This window comes from Stenella coeruleoalba (assembly GCF_951394435.1).
Source record: "Stenella coeruleoalba genome assembly, chromosome: 12".
In the NCBI taxonomy this organism is placed as follows: domain Eukaryota; kingdom Metazoa; phylum Chordata; class Mammalia; order Artiodactyla; family Delphinidae; genus Stenella; species Stenella coeruleoalba.
The window spans coordinates 65,494,813-65,518,572 of NC_137158.1; the positions used below are offsets into that span (position 1 = coordinate 65,494,813).

At 44.3% G+C, this 23,760-nt stretch overlaps 1 protein-coding gene across 2 annotated transcripts in view; it reads right to left on the reverse strand.

The window, feature by feature from the left end:
- Positions 1–17,740, reverse strand: part of NHSL1 (NHS like 1) — a 238,176-nt gene extending 220,436 nt beyond the window's left edge. For both annotated transcript variants that reach the window (XM_079938914.1, XM_079938912.1), the window contains exon 1: positions 17,325–17,740. In XM_079938914.1, coding sequence (XP_079795040.1) covers positions 17,325–17,607 — 283 coding nt within the window. In that variant the 5' untranslated portion in view covers positions 17,608–17,740. The remainder of the gene's footprint in view (positions 1–17,324) is intronic.
- Positions 17,741–23,760: the final 6,020 nt, after the last annotated feature.

The following is a 23,760-nucleotide window of genomic DNA, read 5'->3' on the forward strand; positions in this document are numbered from 1 at the left end:
TCTAGTCTACATCAAAATTTGGATTTTCATGTTTTGTCATCATGTGAGATAATGCAAAAGTCATCTAAGTGAAGCCTGGGTTCTGCTGTAAATAAAAATTAAGCAGGATAGCATGACCATCACTCAACACAACATAATTTCTCTTGGAAAGAACCAAATGGAAACGCATATACTTGAGACACTATTCTAAAGAACAGGGAAAGAAAAGGAGGATAAAATGTCAATGTTTGGTCAACCACAATGTTTTCAATTCTCTTCTAGAATTTCATTCTCTCACCAAATCCCAAGTAAGTCAAAACGCAAAGCATCTAACAGAAAGAATTTCAGACCCTTTAATTGCCTGTGCAAAGGAATATATCTTTATTTTGTTCATTATCTTCTCTACTTTCATATCCTTTCCATACTCTCATGAACATGAATTGAGAAAGGCGAATATCAAGTGAACAACCAGAAAATATCCGTAATGTTCAAATCCTTCTGTTATACACCACCTGCCAATAGTAGTTGCATCTCAGGGTACAGGACTACGAAAAAAGTTCATCACTTATGGAATTCTATAATTGTAACAGCTAATATTTCACTCTTCCTATGAAGTCAGGAAGACATTCTAATACATGTTACACACTGTGTGAAAACCTTAGAATCACTGGGAAAGAACTCTTACGATGGACACATATGCCAAGTGTTAACCAGCATCGACAGTTTCAACTTTAAACAAGACTCCAAGGAAAATATAACTCCTCTTTAAAACCCAAAGCAGAGAAATGCCAGCTGCATTCAGTGACCAAAGTCCTACTATATAATTTCTGAAATCACCAGAAATTCTTACCCTATTTGTCCATTCTACCTGATGTCAGTTCATAGCATCCCAATGTGAGAAGTTCCTTAGGAATTTTAAGAAAAACAAACAAAAAATCCTCTTTCTTTACTTTGGATTCTAGAGATCATGTAATCTCATTCACCTACATTTCAAATGATAAAACTGTAGCCTAGAGAGGTGATATAACTTGCCTACGTGTCATAGTGTCAAGCATTAGAAGGTAAAATCCTCAAAATTCCAACACTCTTCCAATGTCACCCACAGATACTGTTTCTGGATCTCTGTCTGCACATCCATGAGTTCACGTAAGAGAATCTTAAGCAGCATAAGGCAGCTCCCATTCTTGAGGAATTAGTATTTTTGTTGGACTTTAGAGATAGATAACATGAAAGGCAAGCCATTTTCTAATTTTTATTATTAAGGAGAAAAGAGAGACATTTGGAAAGAAAGGGATTTTTAACTCAGCCCAGAAATACAGGTACCATTTTAGATACATAGAGAGGAAATGGTTCTAGGATAGAATATGACCCACGTCCATAGGTTTTTTCACACGAGCCAATCCCCGCTGCTCATTTCCACGGCCATGAAGCCAGCTCTCATCAAAGGAAGCATGAAATGAATCACCATAAATCCTCTACAGCCAAAGGGAAAAGTCAAAGCGAGCAGCTTAACAAATCCTTAGCAGTGACATCCTTGAATGCTAAGGACAATACATTACCCTTAAAGGTGTTGCAAAAACTATGTATCAGCCAATGAAGAATTTTATCACTGCCTCCACCTTACGATTTTCTTTCCCCTTCCTAATTATTCCTCTGACCACCCACCACTCAACAATAAGATTTAAAAAGTAAAGCATTTAATTATTATCTGTGACCCAGGAAAATTAAAACCCACAGTATACTAACAGGATACTTCAGCTTTGTCTAGATCTGCAATGCCATCTGAAAGATGATGGTTTATTTCTAATATAAAATGGTTACAGCAAAAACATCTGAACCAAAGGGACATTACAGGTAATTCAGAATCCTTTCCAACTCTTCCTGAAGCAGATACTCACCATGGCTCAACTTAAAGTACTACATATGACTCTCAAAACATGAAATATATTCCTTTTCAAAGACTGTCAAAACTGTACATTTCCTAATTATGCTAAATACTAGATTTTGGCTATTCATACATTTTCAATGAGAAAGCCTGAGAAATAAGCAAAGTGGTTTCCCAAGGGAGAAAACATTTCACTAGAAAAAAAAAATTATTATTATTTGGTCTTGTCCCATCAATATAAACAGACATTTATGTAGCTAAGATTTAAGTGGCTAAAACAATTTCTAAGACTCAGCACTTTTTACCTCTTCTCTTTCTCCCTTCATTTTCATAGCTACAAAGGAAACTGTCAAGATTCATTTCTGGCTACAGAGATGGGGAAGCCCAGTTCCGTATAACACAATCGTTGCACAGTTCTAAAAGCTCTTCGTCGAGTTTTTTTCAAAGTTCAAGTTAAAAAACAGAAGTTCATTTTCACTTTGGAAATCAAACTTGAAAGAAAAATGTGACCTCCCAGAATTTAGTTCCTTCCAAGGAACTCCCTCAAGGACATAAATTGTTAAGACATGGCCACTTGGGGAAAACATTTTCAAGTCTTGTTTGACAGGCGAAGCTACATGGGAGTTGACAGGAGTAGTTTTTTTTAACAAGCTCTAGTCTGTCTTTTCTTTACATGTTCAAGATGATTTAAAAACATGTACTTTACCAAAAGCTTGCTGGATTCTATAAACAATTCAGATCCTTTTCCAGAGAATGCTGAGTGGAAGTGGAAAGGATCTTTAATGCTTTACATATTGTTTATTTAAAAAACACACACACACAATCTTCGAACAGAAATCAAATGTAAATGCATGCTCATATAAAACTGGTAAGTAAAAGCAAAAAAATAAGGATTATAATAAGTGGGTTTTTAAAACTGATAAAACTGCTGACCCTCATCCATTTAAACTCTCCTAGAAAAAGAGGCACTATAAGCAGCTGCCTATTACAAACACTCAGCTTGAAATGCTCTGCATATAGTTGCCAATTGCCCCACATGAACCTGCAAGGCTGCTGGTGGCTTCGCCTTCCCAGACCCGGCCTGAACCTCTCGACTGTAATGAGTGCCCACAGCCAAGATCCTGCTACATAAGCACAAGACCTAAAACGTGCTCAGTCGCATACACCTATGCACCCTGGAAGTCACCCTACCCTCTGCTTCCAAAGCCTTATAACTCACACAGCCTGCTATCACAAAACCATAAAGTCTACCTTCCCTCCCCTCCAAAACGCAATTTGGAGGCCTGTTTCAAACCATTCATGCTATAGATGAAGCCAGTGTCACACAGCTTAGGGAAAGGGTTCGGAGGACAGAAGAATGTGATCTTGTATCCTGGTTGCCATTTATAATCCATTTTCCCACAGCAAATTCTCATGTGATGATTAGACCCTGGGGCACTGTAGGTCTGGGTATCTATATTTCAGGTTGAACAGGCTTTCGGGGATTGCCCTGTGTCCTGAGCCTGGTCATGCTTTGGAAACATGGTTTGTAAGAGGAAATGTATTACAAGTTCAAAACAACTTACAAATTAACTTTTGTAACTTGATAGGTTTCTAAATTAGAGATTATGTGTGTAATAAAAACAACTCATTGGAACTCAACAAACCAAAACCCCTAACTAACTTCATTTTATCCGATCCCAGTTTGAAAAGAGGAAAATGACATCAAAACTCATATCAAAATGTAACCAAAACACTATTTTTAGAGAACATGCTGAATAAATTTAATCCAATATTCTAGACCTTCAGAACTGAATTATCATGATATCCAAAACAATGATCTTAAAGTCCCACAATCAACCCAATTATCAAACCTAATTATCAGCTATCTAGAAAACTAAATCAACCAGAACACAATTAACCAGAACACTCATCAGGAAACTTTACACTATTAGGGTCCAAACAAATAATTAAGTCCAAAGTCTTAACTTTATTTACACTTCAATTTTGAAATACACTCAGAAAAAAGAAGTTAAAAGTTTTTAAAAAATAGTAAGGGCGGGGCTTCCCTGGTGGCGCAGTGGTTGAGAGTCTGCCTGCCGAGGCAGGGGACACGGGTTCATGCCCTGGTCTGGGAAGATCCCACATGCCGCGGAGCGGCTAGGCCTATGAGCCATGGCCTCTGAGCCTGCGCGTCCGGAGCCTGTGCTCCACAACAGGAGAGGCCACAACAGTGAGAGGCCCGCGTACGCCAAAAAAAAAAAAATAGTAAGGGCCAATCCAAAGTACCTATCAGCTAATATTTCTTGTTTGTATGGGCCAGGCACTGTTCTATATATCTCATTTTATCCACACAACTACCATTAACACAATACCCATTTTACCAAGGAGAAAACACAGCACAGAGAGGTTAAATAATTTATTCAAGGTCACACAGCCTGTCTCTTTACTAGGCTCTGCAGCCATTATCAAACTGCTTCAGTTATCTTTGACCTCTCCAAATTACAGTGGATTACACTGTACTAACAGCTAATTTATGGACAGCTTATGTAAATAAGAAAATAATCAATGGAAAAGCTGAATTATATTGGGTAAAGCAAAATAGGATTCCACCACCAGCAACAGAACACCAAGTACTCAATACGTTTATGCTTGTATATTTTTCTCACATTTATTCAAACATGTAAGTCCCATGCACAAGTAAAATTTCCCATGTCTGCCTCAAGTTTTCCTAGTTACGTTTTTTCGTTAGGAGGCACTCACTAAAATATCGAAATGGGGGTTTTATGTAATCAGTATTTAGAAAGAATAATCCTCTCCCTTCAGATTTTGTTTAGAAACTGTGTCCCTACCCTACGATTGTGGTGAGTCACCTCCCTGCTCTCTAGATGCTGTTTAAAGTTCCTGGGAAAAGGGAAATCAGAGAGGCTGCCCTTAGCCCTGAGGACGATGAGCAAGCCCAGGGGGCAAGTTATTAATCTCCAAAGAGCAAGGCCAGCTAGCCCGTGTGCCTGTGAGGCACAGACTGGCAGGGTTCCGAGACTCTTAAGGCAAGACTCCCATTGTATGTTAATGAAGTGCGCGTTCATAAACCCGAACTGCCCCTGCGGAGGCGCAAGCTTGGTAAAGGGCCCTCTGGGGCAGCTTTTGCAGCCCCAGTCACTGCCCCAAAGAGCGCAGGTCTCTAAGATTCACTCCTCTGGCCCCCGGCCAGCTGATACTGCAGACAGTGGTTCTCAAACTCCAGCAACAGAATCACCTGGAGGGCCGTTGGCAGCACATTGCTGAGCCCACCCACATGGACTGACTTAGTAGGCCTGGGGTGGAGGCCAAGATTTTGCATTTCGAGCAAATTCACAGGATATGCCGATGCTCCTGGCCCAGGAATCACTCTGAGAACTGCTGATTTAAGTTAATGGTTATGGATCTCAATTTCCATGGCCGCCGCCACCAGCAAGCACGATGCGGTTAAAGGTATTTTCCATTAACACAGGTAAATGTGCTAGAGAGTGGAGTATCAACCAGCTAGTCTCCTCCTCCATCACTAACAAGTAAACTAAGCCACTTCCTTGAGGTATAGGCTTGAGAGAGCATGTTACAGTGTCACAGTATTTAAATACAGCAGGCTTGGGGAGAGAAGGGAAAGGCAAGAAGAGAATTTGCCCCCTTAACATAGCACTAAATAAAAATAAACCTGGGGCTTCCCTGGTGGCGCAACAGTTGAGAGTCCACCTGCCGATGCAGGGGACGCGAGTTCGTGCCCCGGTCCGGGAAGATCCCACATGCCGTGGAGCGGCTGGGCCCGTGAGCCATGGCAGCTGAGCCTGCGCGTCCGGAGCCTGTGCTCCGCAACGGGAGAGGCCACAACAGTGAGAGGCCCGCTTTCCACAAAAAAAAAAAAAAAAAAAAAAAAAAAGCCTGAAATTGAATTTGTTCCTATATCACCTCTCTTCTGACACTGATCATGAATATCTGGCAAAGGAAAAGAGACCAGAAGATGGGACGCATTAACAAAAAGACTTTGTATTTAGAGACGAGAGCACCTTTCATCAGCGCAGCTCAAACCACCAGCCAAACTTTATTAATTCTCTACAGATTCACAAGAGCACTGTCACATGGGCTGCTAATTCACCTCCATGGGTCACTGGGCTAGTGGCAAAATGATTAAAAATAACCAGAATAAAATAGAAAATACCTATCAACCCCTAGGCATATTCAGAAATTTTTCAACATTAAAATAAACTTAAAAGTTCACAAAAATTAACTAAAATTAAAAAAATGTTTAAACACAGAACTCACCTATACCATATTTTGTCTCTACCACTTACCAGTTCTGTGACCTTGGGCAAATTACCTTACCTCTCTGTGCCCCTCAGTAAAGTGGGGGTGGTAATGTCTCTCTTACACAGTTTTTATGAGGATTAATTAAACTGGCCCACAGTAAGTAGCCTACAAATGTTAGCTACAAATGTCATCCCATCAATGTTAACCTAAATACTTATTATTAAGTGGACTGGGCAATTTACAAGCAATATATTTAGATTATGTGAAATGTAGTAATGGCACTCAAAGACATTTCTCCCACCCATTACACACCTTCATCCCCTGCCACCCTTATCATAAGTGAATTTGCCCCATCCCCCTATTTTTCCAGACTATTCATTTTTCAACTAAACCATCCAACATTTACAATAAAAGGAACAAGGTTAATCCTCATCTTTCCACAAAACAAGAACCAAAGTTGCAGCAAGAGATAGTTGACAGACCTTTGTTTTTAAATCTTGTTGAGCTTAATCTAAACAGACCCCATATGTTGCCAAGACAAGGTGCCTGCCAAGGTGAGAAACCTTGAGACAGATTTCTAATTGCCATTTTGGTGAAGGGAAAAGGGAAATGTTACTTGTGTTTCAAGGGAAAAAGAAATGTAACTTCAGAGGAAAAACAGCAACATAGTATTTATTAGTACAACAGGAAGGCAGCTCAACTAAAGAACCAAAAAAGAAGGAAGGAGACAACTATCTTTTTTTATTTTGTTTTGTTTTTGACAACTATCTTTTGACTCAACGATCTCTTTGCTGCAAGGATACAGAGAACTGTCGTATTGGGCAAACAATCTTAGACATAAAATATGAATTTTTCAAGCAGATGGGGATAATGACAAAGACTTAGCAATCCACTGGACTAACGGATAAAACTCCAACACATCCTCTCCTAGACACTACTCATGAGTGCAATTGACAAGTTCTCAAATAACTAAACACAGAACAAACCCTAGGAAGCACCAGGAGAACAAAAAAAAATTCTGTCTGCTTGATAACTCTTGTGTGAACACACAGACCCCTGGGAACATCATAAGGACTTCACTTGGGAGCCAAAGCAAAGTAAGAGATTGTCAGAGAGATGCACCCCAATGCTTCTCCCATTTAAAACAGCCTCTGGATGTCAATGACCTGGGGGAAATTCTCACAATATAAGCTAGGTTTTAAAAGATCAGGACAAAAAATTATATAGCTACAGTGATGTTTCCCGTTCTGTTAAAAATGCTATCTATTGCTATACTTATAGATAGATCCATACATATTTATTAACCAGAAAAAGAAGAGGAAATGGACACTCCCTAGGTTGTAATACTTTTTCTTCTTTATATTCTCTGCACTTTACAGGTTTGAAATATTTGATGAATATACATTATAATTTTAAATCAGAACTATTTGATGACATACTTTGCAAGGCTGAAAGCTCTTTAATGTACTTTTATTTACACAAAACTACACGGTAGGCTGTGTAATTCAATGATTAAGTTTCTGAGTCTACACTCATGAATAATGTTTAAGTTAGTCATTTCTGTACTAATTCAGTACCAACCTTTGGTCTAAAGCAGGCTGACAACCAGGAAAAAAAACCTCAGATGTCTATAGTTGTTTCATTCAAATGTCTATGAGTGTCACTCTGCACTGTACTCTGCACTCAAGGTAGATATAACCAAGACAGTGAAGTTAAAAATACCAAGCAGACCTCCGCAACGTATGCATTTATTTAGCTAATGAAGTCACTATCTCAGAGTAAAACATTCCACACTAAAATTCAAATGCAGCCCTATATCAGTAATAGCCCCCTCCCACGTCAGGAAGTAATTCACATGCAGCATGCTGGCTATCCAGATAAAAAGGCAGAAAATGCCCACTTTTAAATAAACTCAACTTACACTGTGTTCTTACAAACATTTAACAGAAGCCCCTCCTCCCTTTTCCTTTGTTAATACAGGAAAAGATTAATCATCTCTTGGGAAGCTCATATTTTAAATGTATCTAAATCAAAGCACTGGCAATAAAAAACATTTAAGAAGGTGCTTAGATTAACAATCCATTTCAAGGTTAATTAATCTTGTTTTTCCCAAAGCAACTGCATTCTCTGACAAAAAAAAAAAGAGTTAACTTCGATTTTACAAATAAAAAAGAAACTGGCTTAAAAGACATACACAAAAATAATGAAAATAATCACTTTGGATCACATATACAAATAAAGAAAGGCAATAGGACGATCCAGAAATTATATATCGATAGATAGCAAACGAAAGGAAAATAACATAAATTAACATTTTTATGTTTGCATGAAGAAATTCTGAAAGAATACAGAGAAGTTAATAAAGTGCTTATTCTAGTGCAGTGGGGGAGGACATGGCAGAAAGGGGACAGAAGCAGGAGTGAGACTTTTCAATGCATAACTTTGTATATATTTTTTTCAACAATGTAACTGTACTGCCTATTCAATAAATGAAATGAAAAGTTATGCTAAGATTATTTGGAATGCATCATGATTTTCCACCAACCTTAGCCCTCTCATATAATGCAGAAGTAAAGAATCCCAGCTGTAGAGTCAGGCTACCTGGAGCTCCCTGACATGCCACCAGCTAGCTAAGTACAGCTGGAACATCCTGAGAGAGGGAAAGGCGGCTCCCTTGCCTAGATGGTGGTCACAGCAGCCAGACCATCGCAGGGAAATGGCAGAGCGCCTCAACGGTCGTTCTCAGATGCCAACGTAAGTCAGGCATGAGTTGGCTGTGCACAGCATAGCCTCCACTGAACTCGATTTCCTTTGCTATACATGGTGCTCTCTGAGTCCGCGGAACATTTCATCGGATGTCTAATATAGCCACGTAGCAAGCCCCCATTTCATTCTACCATGTGTTTCTGCCGTTTTAATCAGCCAGTTACTGCACAATTCTCCACACAGTACTTTACCAGCTTTTAATCTGAAGGGGTAAAAAGTAGAGGAAAAGAACAAGAGAGGATTTCCCTGCAGAATAATCAGAAACAGTTGTTTGTTCTCCCCAAGCAAGACACTGCTTTCCTCTGGGGGTGTGGGTGGGTAATTTCTTGTGAAACAAATCAGAAGAATAAGTGAAAATAAAAGAATATTAATGGAAGAAAATTCCCACCATCCCACAGGGGGAAAAAAAAATCTTATTCCAGAAGGGAAGAAATAATGTTGTCAATAATGCTTAATTCCTTAATATTTACTTACATATTGAATCATTGACACCATACGGTAAAGTACCTGAAGAAGGACCCTGTTCCTCTTGTACAACTCAGCACTAGCAGAATAACCCCAAATACACTTCATGAATGGAGGACTAGCCCGCCATCTTCAATGGACCAGATTCCTAACACATAACACAGACTGGTGCTTCCAAAACTCGGTTAATCAGAATCACCTGGGGGTACTTGTCAGCCAGGCATGTTCCTGGCCTCACCCCAGACTTGCTGACTCAGAGTCTCCAGAATCCCTGGGAATTTGTTTTTAAACAGGGCCCAGGTGCATTTCTGATAACTCAGAAAGTGTGGGAAACACGAGGTGAATGAAATAGTGCTAACAACTGCTCTGTGTCCAAGATACCCAGGGAAAGCTGAGGTCTGAGCAGCTCCCCTCAAGTTCTGAGTGGGGATGTGAAATCAGGTAGGAGCAGGGTTTAGGTGCTGACAGCTCCCTGGGCATCTGGGGTAAAGGGGACGCTCTTAGAGCTAAGCACCCAGTGGGAGCTGAGCTGGGTCTGCAGTTGCCACAAGGAGAAAGGAGGAAATGGAGGTGAAAAGGGCTCTCAGACATCCTCATAGAGGCCCCGGGAGAAAGGCTCGCTCCTCCAACCCCAGCTCCACGGGCCAGACCCCTGGGAGGCAGAAAGAAAGCACCACCCTTCCCAGCTTCCTGTCAGGAACCACATGTACTTTAAGATCCTGGGCAGAACTCTCTGGTTTTCAAATGAGAAGTATCTGTATGTTTATCTCTGACCAAAGCTTCATCTTCTAGGCTTCAGTGAGTGGCCTCAGACGGACTGGGCCACCTGCAGTAGTATATGAACATCCATGTACCCTCATATGCTAACTCAGCCTTCACTGTCATCAAAACAACAGCAAAGGCTAAGTACACATTAGCTGTGTGCCAAGCACTGTGCTAAGTACTTCAGAGGCATGTCTCACATTTCTTGGCTATATGCTAATAGTTTGAGAGGTTTCAAAACCAAAAAAGAAGGAAAAGGGAGAAGATCAAAAGACTTAGAGTTTCCCCCGGCCTGACCCCACTAGACACTTGCCAGGTTTCTGCCATGTCCTCTTAGCATCAGCTTTCCTCATCTGAGTACAAAATACCATGACTTGAGGAGAGACAGTACCACAGAATGGTTAGGACAGGCTCTGGACACAGGTCTGCCTGGGTTCAAATCCCAGCTCTGTTGCTTACTAAGCTGTGAATGTGGACAAACAAATTATTTGTGGCTTAGCTGCATCATCTGTCAAACAGAAATAATAATGGTATCCATTTCCTGGAGCTGGTGTACATAGTAAGGTGTCTGGCCTATAGCAAGTGCTCTGACATTAGCTGTCCTCACTATCAGACAGTACAAAGTTGCCGAAAAGACAGCCCAATACCAGAAACTGGAATTGTGCTGCTGCCTAGATACTGATACCACTAATGTCATTTTTTTGTTGGAGTGATGCTAAATGCTCTCACAGACATGTCATTTAATTCACAAGGAAAGGGACTGAGGCTGGGACCTCCAGGGCCTTTGCTCAGAAGAGCCCTCATTCAAAAGCAGATGCTCCATCTCTTTTGTTACATTTGTCTAAAGTGCTGCTAAGGCGTGCAGCACAAAGGTAACATCCTCTACCACAACCGTAACATCATCCAGCACCATCCTGCTGAGTTTGAACTTCAAATCTTGCAAAATTAATTCATTCCAGGATATAAACCAATTTGAGGAGAAACAGAGTGAAATAAATAAGTTACTAGGTGCTTAGTTAGGTGCAAACCATTTTATTTTATACTTAAAATGTGATTTTTTAAAACATATTAAAATGATAGCCAGAGGAAAACACTGCGTTATTCTTCTCTGTTTCTAAATTTTCTTCCAAAATATTAAGACTCTCAAAGATCTCTCTCCTATTATGTAAGTTTTTTCATTTGCTAGTCCCAATCCTAACATAATACATACAGATGAAATTTTAATACTGGCTCTTTCTCTCATATAGCGGAAAACTGGGTAGTTGCTAAATAAATCATTTCAACCTAAATGTAGATAGCTTTTTTTTTTTTTTGCGGTATGTGGGCCTCTCACTGTGTGGCCTCTCCCGTTGCGGAGCACAGACTCCGGACGCGCAGGCTCAGCGGCCATGGCTCACGGGCCCAGCCGCTCTGCGGCACGTGGGATCCTCCCAGACCGGGGCACAAACCCGTGTCCTCTGCATCGGCAGGCGGACTCTCAACCACTGCGCCACCAGGGAAACCCTAGGTAGCTTTTTAAACCAAGTAATTATAGTTTCAGTACCCAGGAGTCGAAAAGTAGATTGATGTTTCGGCTTAAACAATATATGCTCATAATTTTTTTCAAAAATAACTCTTTTTAAGAAATCTAACATATGGCAAATGCATTTAAACAGTTCTCTTTCCAAAATGATGTTATCACTTTTCAAAGATGAAGAGGAAGCTATGAATGGGCTGTGGGCAGGATATACGCCAAATTTGAAACAAGTACCTACCTGATGTGTTTGGAAAATGACTAACCCCTCAAGATGTGAAGCTCCATGCACTCCACGTGGGTAAAATATGAGTTAAAGGAGTCCGTATGGTCATAAAGAATTGACTTTAGACACAAACACTTTTTTAGATGCCTAACGATAAGAATCGGAGAGAGATTACTGATCAGAGTTGTATTTACAAGGTCATCTGAGATACTACTATTACCAAATAGTAACCCCTCATTAGCATCCCAAAATGCCAAAACTGGAAAGGCCCATAGAGGTTATTTTAGACAAAGTCTCTATTTTACAGATAAGGAAAGGAGGTCTTGCATAAGTTACTCCAGATCTGCATTAGAAAATGGCAGAGGTGAAGCCAGACTCAAGTCTCCCAATTTTCAACCCAATGAGCTTTCCTGTCTATTTCAGCACTCCTCCAAGTCCTCTAAGAACACAAGGGCACTTGTTAAGCCTACTGGAGACTCCGACTCAACAAAGCTTTGGAAGGATCTGGGAATCCGTAACTTAAACGAGAGTTCCAGGCAGTTCTTAAGGTCAGGCAAGTATGGGAAACACTGCTTCATCTCCTGCGGCCTCCTAAACCTGAGGTGCAGTCTGGCCGCTCAGCTGTCAGTTTCTAGTAATACATTTAGGGACCATCCAGGGATTAGAGGTTGGTGGAGGCCTCATTTCCACACCAACATCCTCCCCAGCATGTGGTATGTTTCAATGAAAGCAAGTCTTATGCCAATGTCACCAGAAATAACAAACATTCATCAGCAGGCAGGCAGGCACAAAAACAATCACACAACCTGTTCTTAAGAGTGCAGTGAAGTCTGTACTGTCTTCCCAACTCTGACAAGCACCTTGCATGAAAGATTCATTCTGAGAAAAAAGCAAAGATACTCTGACATCAGGACCAGCCAACCCTCTGGCTGGGTCAGGAGAACATTCATTGTGAGGTAGGACAATGCAGTTTGACACTTAAAGCACCACCCAGAAAGTATTAGGCTATAGTGTCTGCCTAATACAGACAATACAAACCCATCCCTTGTTTATGCAAAAACAGTGCCCATACGATCTTTCTGCCAGCAAGCTATCTTGAGTGCCATTTATCTCACCTATAAAAATTGTATACATTCTACCAAGGCCATCACGTATGGGCGCACATGCTGAGAACCACACCAACCCCACGGAAGCACAGTTAACATACACTAAGGTGTGAATGGTGCCCCTACAGTCGTGCAACACAACAAACCTCTCTGAACTTAGAACACTCCTAGAATCTAAGGGGGTGAAAAACCTGCTTTTCTGGAGCTATAAGGGAAAAAAGCCAGCAAATCATCTTTTCTCCAAATCTGTTTCGACAATTACATTTCGTATTCACCCAGGAAGCACTGTTAAGGTGAAGTTTGGGACTAGAAATCAGAAGACTCAATGTCTGTATATGTATACCTCTTACTAATTCCAGAACTTCCATTTCTTTGTCCATAAAACGGATATACTACAACCTGGCCTTCCTACCTCGCAAGAATTGAAAAACATTCTTTCAGTTATAAAAGTGCTACATAGTATGATGTTATTATTAATTATAAAAAGAAACAAATCACTCAGGGTTTAAAAATAATACAGGGCTGTTAGATTGAGTGTCTACTGATTTCTGTATAGAAAAGTCTGTTTCGAATATTTACAGAGCCAAGATGTAACTACCCAGATTTCTGGCCACTGTCACTATTCTTAATGGGAACTTATTTTGTCAGCAGAATTAACGACATTTGACTTTTATGGAAGTATACTCATAACCTTAAAGAGGCAGAAAGTTTACTTTTTCATCTGTTTTTAAAGTAATTCTCGAGACTTCCCTGGTAGCACAGTGGTTAAGAATCTGCCTGCCAATGCAGGGGACATGGGTTCGATCCCTGGTCCGGGAAGATCCCACATTCCGCGGAGCAACTTAGCCCGTGTGTCACAACTACTGAGCCCACGGGCCACAACTACTGAAGCCTGCACACCTAGAGAAGCCACCGCAATGAGAAGCCCGCACACTGCAACAAAGAGTAGCCCCCACTCACCACAACTAGAGAAAGCCCATGCGCAGTAACAAAGACCCAACGCAGCCAAAAATAAGTAAACAAAATGTTCCCTTTAAAAAAAATAAATTAATTAAATAAAATAAAGCAATTGTCTTGTTCATGCAGGCTTGCAGCAGTCAGTATAACAGTCCCTCCCAAAGCTTTTTTTTTTTTTTTTTTGCGGTACGCGGGCCTCCCACTGCTGTGGCCTCTCCCGTTGCGGAGCACAGGCTCCGGACGCGCAGGCTCAGCGGCCATGGCTCACGGGCCCAGCCGCTCCACGGCATGTGGGATCCTCCCGGACCGGGGCACGAACCCGTGTCCCCTACATCGGCAGGCGGACTCTCAACCACTGCGCCACCAGGGAAGCCCCCTCCCAAAGGTTTTTGTAGTTATTCTTCCTGACACTGAGCGCTAAGAAACTAAATATTAGTTCAGTTCAAATATCGATTGAGCCGTCGCATTCCAGGCACTGTTTTAAACTTTGGAAAAACAAAGATGCAGCCATCCTTGACCTCAGGAGCTTGCTGTCTAGCAGAGGGGAGCAGAAATGAATAAAGGATTTCAGCCCACACTGGTAAATGTGGGGATGGAGGGACCGAACAGATGCCTATACTGGATGCCATGGGAACCCTCCCTCCAACCTGGTGGTGTTGGGGGAAGCATTAGGGGAGTCTTTAAGGATAAGCAGGAGGGAAAAAATGCTGTATGCTATCCCCAATTATAACAAAAAAATTATTTTGGATGATTACCTATGAGATTTTGAGGAATGGCAAACTTGACTAAATACTTCTCAGAATTATTGAGGCAGGGCTGGCCCACAGGACTAAAATGCTGTTTCTGTACTGGAAAGATAAAAGTGTATACGTTTTTTAAACAGCTCCACTCACACCCGTGATTATAGTAGAGACCCATCAGGCAGTGAAATATACACTGCTGCTGCACTCTGGCTTCTGATAAACTGTTCAGTTCTGTTACTTGCTCCTTGGGAGACTCATTACAAGGTTTATCTGACAAGAAGGATGAAATTAAATGGTCATTGTCATCCTTGGGACTGTTTATGGAATGTATCTAAATTGTTCCCCATTCCCACGTAACCCTAAAAGGGGCAGGATATATGCAGTGGGACAGGAGGCGAGTCAATCAGGTCTGGGCTCCAGGCCCAGCTGTGCCATTAGCCCACCACCTAACCTGGGGCTAATCACTTCAACTCTCTTGGACTCGGTTTCCTCCCTTGTTAAGAGTTAATGAAAGAGATGTCCTTTACAGGCAGTTTCAAGTCTAAAAGTCTATGCGTCCATTGTAATGTAGCATGTTATTCTCTAGACCTGCCTAAAAGGGGACCAAAATGACTTCAAAATGTAGCTTTTACACAGGAACAAGACATTAAAATAAAAAGAATCCTAACAGAGTCTAAATAAGATGAATGCATGGTGTTTCAATGCGTCTTAGCATATAAAAAAGTTAAGTGAGTGAAGGTGAAAACCCACAAAAACACCATGTCTTTATAGTTCAGCTTTCTTCTCTATATGTGTACTTCTACTCTCAGACATAATTATATTCAATAAAAGACTTCCTTCTCCATCATTAAAAAAAAGGATGAGCCAGGTTTTGCAGTATGAAATCAAAGCCAAAGATTCAAAGAAACTTGTGAAAAGTTTTGAAGTGAGTTACTTCAGTCACTAATCGGGACAACCTTAGTTAATTCAGGGAATTTGGGGGATTTTGACTATGAACCTTAGCTATTGGTGCATACGTATGAAGAGAAAAGTGATATGTTCATATGTAAAACAAAACTGGCAAAAGAAGGAGTTCTTGACCTCCAGGGAGTTTTCTCTTGTCTTTCAGTTCCCACAATAGATCAGTTCACCTAGCAGTCAGATCTGCCTCATCACAGCATTCTTCAAGGGTGAAATTCTCCTTCACCTACACACAGACACTCTACACGGGAAAGGCATAGAAGCATCTAGTGATTACTGAGATGACAATGACATTCCACTAAGACAGTATACCCTGATGCATGAGGTCAGTATTCACATTAAGTAGATATATTCTTGTTATGTCCAACAACTTTATGAGACCACTTTGACTCCCCCCCCCCTTTCTAACTTTCTTTTTTGGTGGAGGAGGAATGGGGGGAACCCTCCCTGGTTGAGAACAGCCCACAACTTATAAGGATGTGTTGACAGCAATATCAGAGAGATGAACTGTAAAACCGTCACATAACTTCACAACTTGGAGAAAGATGTATTACAGCAAACAATCTCACCAGTATTAAAGTACTGAAAACTTGAACTGTTACAGTTGTAAAGTGGTAAAATAGAGCTAAGCTTTTCTAGCAAGGATGAAAAAAAAATGTAAACCAGCTATTCAAGATTGCATATGAAGTGATTCTAAGAGACAGTATTTCATCCAGAGCTGCTGAAATCTAGGCGTGTTTTACACCAACACCTCCCCTCCCACCCTGCAATTCATCAACCATCTCCACTTTACTCTTTACACTGAGGAATATGACCAAGTCCATGTACCAAAAGGGGAGAAACCACATAAACATCACACTGAAAGTTTCTCTACTTTGGGCCAACAGGAAATTCCAGTTACTTCATTCACTGGAGCTGGTTAAGCTGCTGAAATGAAATAGATGCTTGGAGAGATCACTACCTCAGGACAGAGACTTGATTTTCAGAGTTGCAGGAGGTTAGACAAAGACGAATGGGATGCTGAGTTTCACTACAAGGTCAAGGCTCCCTGAATTATAAAGAGCTGGTGGGTCAGTGAAGGGGCCGGGGGTCGGGAAGAGGCAAAAATTAGCACCAAAAAAGAAAACCCTGAACTAAAAGCGGACTTTTGTTTGTACTTAGGTAAGAGCACCGGTCAGAGAGGTGAATGCAGCCCCAACGCTCGCTGAGATCCTCAGATTTTCACAAACGGATCCTCCTGAAGTCTCAAGGACTGGAAACATCGTTAAGTCCATACCTATGTGGTACCCTGCTTCCGCAACAGACTACCTTTCCCGGACCCTTTTCCCACGACCTCGGCTCCTCCTCTGCCTACAGCGCCCCCGGGGCTCCTCTCAGCCTCCCACACAAACAAGAGGGAAGGAGCGGACAGTGGGACGGGGCCAGCCCAATTCTCACACTCCATCAGGGCGCCCACTCCTTCGAGGCGGCCAGGAACCTTCGGAACCCGAGAATGCCACACGCGCCCGCCACCTGCACGGCCGCCGGGTCTCGGGTCCCGCCGTCCCCACTCGAGAGCCCAACCCTCGCGCTGGGCCGGGGCTCCGGGGCTCCGCGCGGATGCCCGAGAGCCGGCTCGGGGCCGCCAGGGGGCGGGAGGGAGCAGCAGGCTGGGCGCCTCCCCGCCTCGTTCCCCTCCCCCGAGCCGCTTGCCACTCACGGATTTTCACTCGGCGGTGGTCGAGGCGCGCGGTGGCGGCGTGCAGGGCGTCGAGGCGGCGGTACAGCGCTGCGGTACGGCGGCCCAGGGCGGCCGCCTGTCCCTCGAGCTCCCCGAAGATGTCCCCGGCGCAGCGCGACAGGTCGGCGAGTTGCTCCAGCAGGCAGACCAGGGCGTGCGAGCTGACCTGCTCCAGCGAGCGGAAGAGCGGCGCGCCCGCCGCCCCGGCAGCCTCTGGCTGGCGCAGCCGCGCGGGCTCCACGGTCCTCTGGTGGAAGGGCATGGCCGGGCCGGGCGGCGCAGGCGAGCGCGGCACTCAGTCCGGCCCCCGTCGGCGCGGGGCGCCAGTCCGCATCCAACACAAAGAAAAGTCCGGGCGCGGCGGGGCGCCGAGGGGGCAGCCGGGAGGCTCCTACCCGCCGGGGAGCGGCGAGGCGGGCGGGCGGGACGGACCGACGGGCGGGCGGGCGGCGAGGAGGAGGAGCGGCGGCCGCCCGGGGAGCCGCGGGGAAGGACTCCGGAGGGTCCCAGCGGCGGCCGCCTGGCGCCCTTCCAGCCGCCAGGGTTCCCGGGCCGCGCGGCCAAAGGAAGTTCGAGGAGCAGCTCCCGGGCTGGGGGCGCGGCGGGCGAGGCAGCGAGTGGAGACGCGAGTCCCGCTGAAGTTTGCAGGGAGGCAGGAAAGAGCCGGCGGCTCCTTCCCTCCCTCCCGATTGGAGAGGGAGGAGGAAGCGGGGGAAGTGCCGCCGACACCGGGCGAGAGGGAGGGGAGGCGAAAGAAAGGAAAGGGGGAGGAGAAAAGGGCCGGCCCGGGGAACCACCTGCGGCTCCCGCGGCCGCCGCTCCCAGCGCTCGCGGGGAGGTGGTTGCCCCGCGCCTGGACGTACCCTGGCGGGCCGGGCACGGCCGCCCGGTCTGGGGGTTCCCACGTCGCCGCCTCACTTCCCGTCAAAGCCCCCCCGGCGGTTGGGCAGAGCCCTCGCCCGACCCCCGGCCCCCGCCCGGGGAGGGGTGGGGCGCCGCGGGGCGGAGGCACGAGGGCGGCGGCAGCGAGCCCAGCTCCGGCTGCTCACCTGCGCTTCTGCCCGCGGGGCCCGGGTCAGCGCGCCCCGCCCGCCGGCGCCCCTCCGGGGCCTCTGTGGGTCTCCCTAGGCTCTCCCAGTCCCCCTCTGGAAGGCGGCCACGACTTCCGGGCCGCTTCGGTGGATCTAAAAGAGGACCTCGTTAAATCGCCCAGTGGCCAGGGGTTCTGTAGCCGACTAGGAGTGCGCGCGTCCCAACTGGGGGGCGGGGAGGACTCTAAGGACTTCTTTTTGGAGGTGCTTCAAGTGAGTTTTTCTTAGCAAAATGGCTCCTCCTGTGGCTCCCTCCCTCCATCTGGAAGGGTCCTGGAGAAATGTGCTGAATCTGGGTTTCTTGCCCCAAGCATGTGAGAGAGAGAGAGAGGGTGAGTGTGTGTGTTGGGAAAGTGGGGAGCGGGGGTGGGTGGGTGGGGGGACGGGGGAGAGGGCAGACCAGAACCTAGAACCCTGAATTCGGTGCCTGGAAGACGTTTAAGCTAAATGCTATTGAGATCACGGTCATGGGACACCCCACTAACTCAAACCTTCTGGTTAGAAGTATTTGAGGAGACTGAGTCCAATACCCCGAAGCTAAAATCTCACTGGCCTCCTCGCTATGTTTGCTCAGCAAAGGAATCTCGGTTCTTCGGTTTCTGCCCCCCAAGTGACCCGAATTGCTGTGCTGTTGGGTTGCAGTTTGGGAATCAGTCTCCCAGAGCTGTGCTGATTGTACTACAAAGTGGATTCCCTTTCTCTGGGAGACAGAAGAAGTGCAAGACAAACAGGCCTAAGGGAGCACCTTCAGATGAAAGTTAATAGAAATGGGTTCTGGTCTTTCCCTTGTACAGCTGATCATTTTTCACAATACGGGCAAATAACAGTCTCATAGATCACGCACTCTGACAACCTGCGGGTTATTATGAGGCACAAAGGAACTGATGCTGTCTTTGAAAAAAATGCTTTGAAATTTATGAAGCACCGTATAAACATCAGGTACAGTATAAAAGTGTGTGATTCTCTCAAGAAGTATTTGTTGAGCGCCTGTGTGTGAAGCCTGGCTAGAAAATTAAGATACAGTCAGCAAAGCTGGCTCCATCCCAGCCATCAGGGGGCTCCCGGTGCAGGGAACCAGAATTAACATTTTGAATTCACAAATAATTCACCTATTTATACAATTCAGTGGATTTTAGTATATTCAGTGTTATGCAAACATCACAATTTTAGAACATTTTAATCACCTCCTCCTCTATCCCCCCCTCCACCAAAAACACAGTTCTCTTCAATACTCACTCATCTTTTTGTTTCTATGTATCTGCCTCTTCTGGACATTTCATATAAAGGAAATTACACAATATGTGCCCCTTTGTGTCTATCTTCTTTTGCTTAGCATCCTGTTCTCCCAGTTCATCCACGTTACACCCTATATAAGTGCTTCAGTTCCTTTTATGGCTGAATAATATTACATTGCATGGATATACCACATTCGTTCATTCATCCGTTGATTGACAGCTGAGTTTCCACTTTTGGGCTATTATAAGTACTGCTGCTATGCACATTCATGTACAAGATTTTGTGTGGATATAGGTTTTCATTTCTGTTGAGTATACATACACCCAGGAGTAGAACTGATGTGTCACATGCTAATTATGTTTAACTTTTTGAGGAACTGCCAGACCATTTTCCAAAGCAGCTGCACCATTTCACATTCCCACCAGCAGCGTACAAGGGTTCCAGTTTTTCCACATCTTCACCAATACTTGATATTATCTTTTTAATTCTAGCCATCCTAATGGTTGTGAAGTGGTATCTCATTGTGGGTTTGATTTACATTTCCCTGAAAGCTAATGATTTGGAGCATCTTTTCATGTGCTTATTAGCCATTTGTTTCTCTTCTTTGTAATAAGATAGCATACATTTGTGGAGAAATGTCTGTTCAGAAATTTTGTCCATTTTTCAAAGACTGGATTATTGTCTTTTTGTTATTAAGAAGGAATAGGTCTTTACATAGTCTAGATACATGTCCTTTATCATGAATAACACTAACTGCTTCAGCAGACTGTTGTCGTTCAGCATTCATTAATTTGTGCATTCATCCTTCTCATCCCTTGAGACTGTCATCTTGGTCTGCAAAGAAATATGGTTTAATCACATAAACTAATATAAGGGGAGCAAGGACATTTTTGTTAATTTGTAATCCTGGGGCAATATGAATAGATTTTTTTTTTCCTGCGGTACACGGGCCTGTCACTGTCGTGGCCTCTCCCGTTGCGGAGCACAGGCTCCGGACGCGCAGGCTCAGTGGCCTACGGGCCCAGCCGCTCCGCGGCATGTGGGATCTTCCCGGACCGGGGCACGAACCCGTGTCCCCTGCATCAGCAGGCGGACTCTCAACCACTGCGCCACCAGGGAAGCCCTGAATAGAATTTTTTAATAAAATGATTTCAGTACTCCAGAAGCTGAATTTAAGCTCTCTACGTAACCAGAACATTGAATAAACAGGATTTGTGGAGTGTACCCATAAAAGCAACTCAATTTTTGTTGCCTACCGCCCCATTAAAAATCAGTTCTTCCCCTTCCACTTAATGACAACTCAAGCAGTCCCATAACTATTTTGTTTTCTCTCAGGTAATTGAAAGTCCTGCTATTACTTAGAGATAAGACATGCTCTTATTTCAGTAATTAAAATCTTGCTCCTTCCCCAGCAGGGCTATCTGTGGGCAGAAGTCAGGCAAAGGGCTTTGTCCTCCATCTCACCCTCCCCAGCCAGCTTGCTAACAATCATGAGGGGAGGGAGGCGTGGGGCAGCAGGAAAGTTTATCTTGGGCTGGTACTCTGACAGAAAGGGCATCACACCCTCTGGGCCTGATGGACGTTTGAAGCCAAATCTTTCATGAACACTTTTGTGGCCCCTACTGGGAATGCTGGAACATACTTCCCGAGAGGCTGGCAAGGCTGGCAAGGAAGTCTCTCTAACTGCTTATTCTACCTCAGTCTTGGTTTTCCTTGAGTCCACTCCGCACAGACTCTCGCTGTTGGGTCCTCTCAACTCTCCAGCAAGACCTTTTAGGCAGAATCCCTTTCAAAATGACCCCAAGCTGACCTTCCTACTGTGGACTCCCATATGGTCTCTGAGATTCACACATTTCTAGAAAGCTTATGGTTGAAAGGTAGAACAACTTCCTCCCAGACGTGGCCCTCTACTCTGCCCCATAGGATGCAGTACCTTCCTCAGGTGGGAATCTGGCACCATCCACTGTCAGCTTGGAGCCTACACCACGCTCTCAGAGGTTCTGAGAAAGTCCTCACCTGGCTTGGTGTTAGATGCCAGTGCCCCTACCCTTGCGGAATGAGGCCAAAACTCCCCAGGCAGCTCCATCCAAACAAATGCTCCTCCCAAAGCCCTCCCAACAGTAACCTCTTTTGTAGTCTCTGCCTGAATAGGTATCTCATCAGTCCTCAACCACTTAGTACTTTAAGATTTCCACCTTGTAGTCTCCATCCTAACTCATTTTGGTATCTGATAGCTGTCATCTCCTGGTGCATCAGTCATAACTTCCCCGTTAACATCCTGTAAAATAATATATATAACAGAAAAAACTATGCTAATTTATTCCAAGAAGAATTTAATGCCACCTACTAAGTTAAGGAAAGTAGGAAAAGAATCTCATTTGGGAGAGAAGTGGTTTGGCGTGACATGCAGTTAGAAGGATGTCATGGGTAGGTAAAGATCTGAGGGTGGAATTCAGATAAGGTTTGGGAGCCATAGAGGTACTACTTAAAGGTAATACTTAAATACATGAGAACAGATGTCCTAAGAGCTAATAGATGACTAACTGTAAGGATGGATGAGCAGAGAGCTAAGGTCCAAGTCAGGGAAAGGCCCCAGCCAGGGGGCAAGAGGAGAAGAAAGGAGATTGAAAGAAAACAAAGGAGGAAATCTGAGTGGTGGCTTTCACCAATCCCTAGGGTAGCGGAGCTTAAGACTGAAAAAGTGGCCAAAACGAGGCAGGTAGAGGTAAGTGGGGAAGGGGTTATTGGCAACCTTCAAAAGAACAATTCCATTATGACAGTGGGGGCAGAAGCCAGATATCAGTGATATGAATAGAGAGGATATAGAGAGAGAGGATGTGTGTGTGTGTGTGTGTGTGTGTGTATGGAACATTCATAGAGAAAACTGCCATGAAAAGAAGCTCAAAAATGGATTCAATAAGGCATTATTATCAAAACATTTTTCCCCTCAAAGTAGTGCTTGAAAACCAGGTCTGGCTCAAGATGGCGCTATGAAAGCCAGGACACTGCCCATCCTAGTGGGCCGTCCTCCCCCTTTTCTGCTGACAGAACTCACCTTGTGTACCGGTATGTCCAGCCTCTTGAGATGTCATAATCCTTCTGTCCCATCCTGGTTTGACAGTGAGTGGTCAGGTGTGACCCAACTCTAAGCCAATAAATTTTAAGGGGAAGTGGGAGCCTTCAAGAAATATTCACCTCCTTGATGAGAGGAGAAAGAAAAGAGAAGGCTCTCTCATTGTCGTCTCTCTGGTCAGACCGCTGCCTCCTGCCTTTGGATGCACTCTGATCATGATGGGATATCTGGAACTGCGGCAGGATCTTGAGACCATGAGACGCAACCCAGAAGAATGAAAGCCATCATGCAAATGCTGCACTTGCCCCATAAGGATGACCCCATGTGCACTTAAGGGGTAAATCCTCATGGTCTGGGGACCGGGAACATTAGCATCACCTGGAATCTCATTAGAACTACAGAATCACAGGCCCCAGACTGGCTGAGAATAATTCAACAAGCTCCCCAGGTGAATCAGATGTATTGTAATATTTTAGTTTGAGAAGCACTAAACTGTTGGTTGGATTTTTCTGTTACTTCAGTTGAATACATAGGAATTTGTGAGGGGAAGAAGTGGTGGGTGATCAAGGGATTGAAGATTCTGGAGAGAATTAAGTGAACATGGAAGGATGAGACCAAGAATACAAATGAAGTTGCCAGATGGCCTAGATCTCAGTAAGACGGGAGCAAAAACCATCCATTTGGAGGGGATATGAGAAAGGAAATGTGGGGGGCTTCCCTGGTGGCGCAGTGGTTGAGAGTCCGCCTGCCTATGCAGGGGACACGGGTTCGTGTCCCGGTCTGGGAGGACCCTACATGCCGCGGAGCAGCTGGGCCCGTGAGCCATGGCCACTGAGCCTGCGCGTCCGGAGCCTGTGCTCCGCAACGGGAGAGGTCACAACAGTGAGAGGCCCGCGTACCGCAAAATAAATAAATAAATAAATAAATAAATAAATAAAAATACTTTATAAAAAAAAAAAAAAGAAAGGAAATGTAGGGAGTTTCTTAGCAACTCAACAAGTGAAGAATACAAGAA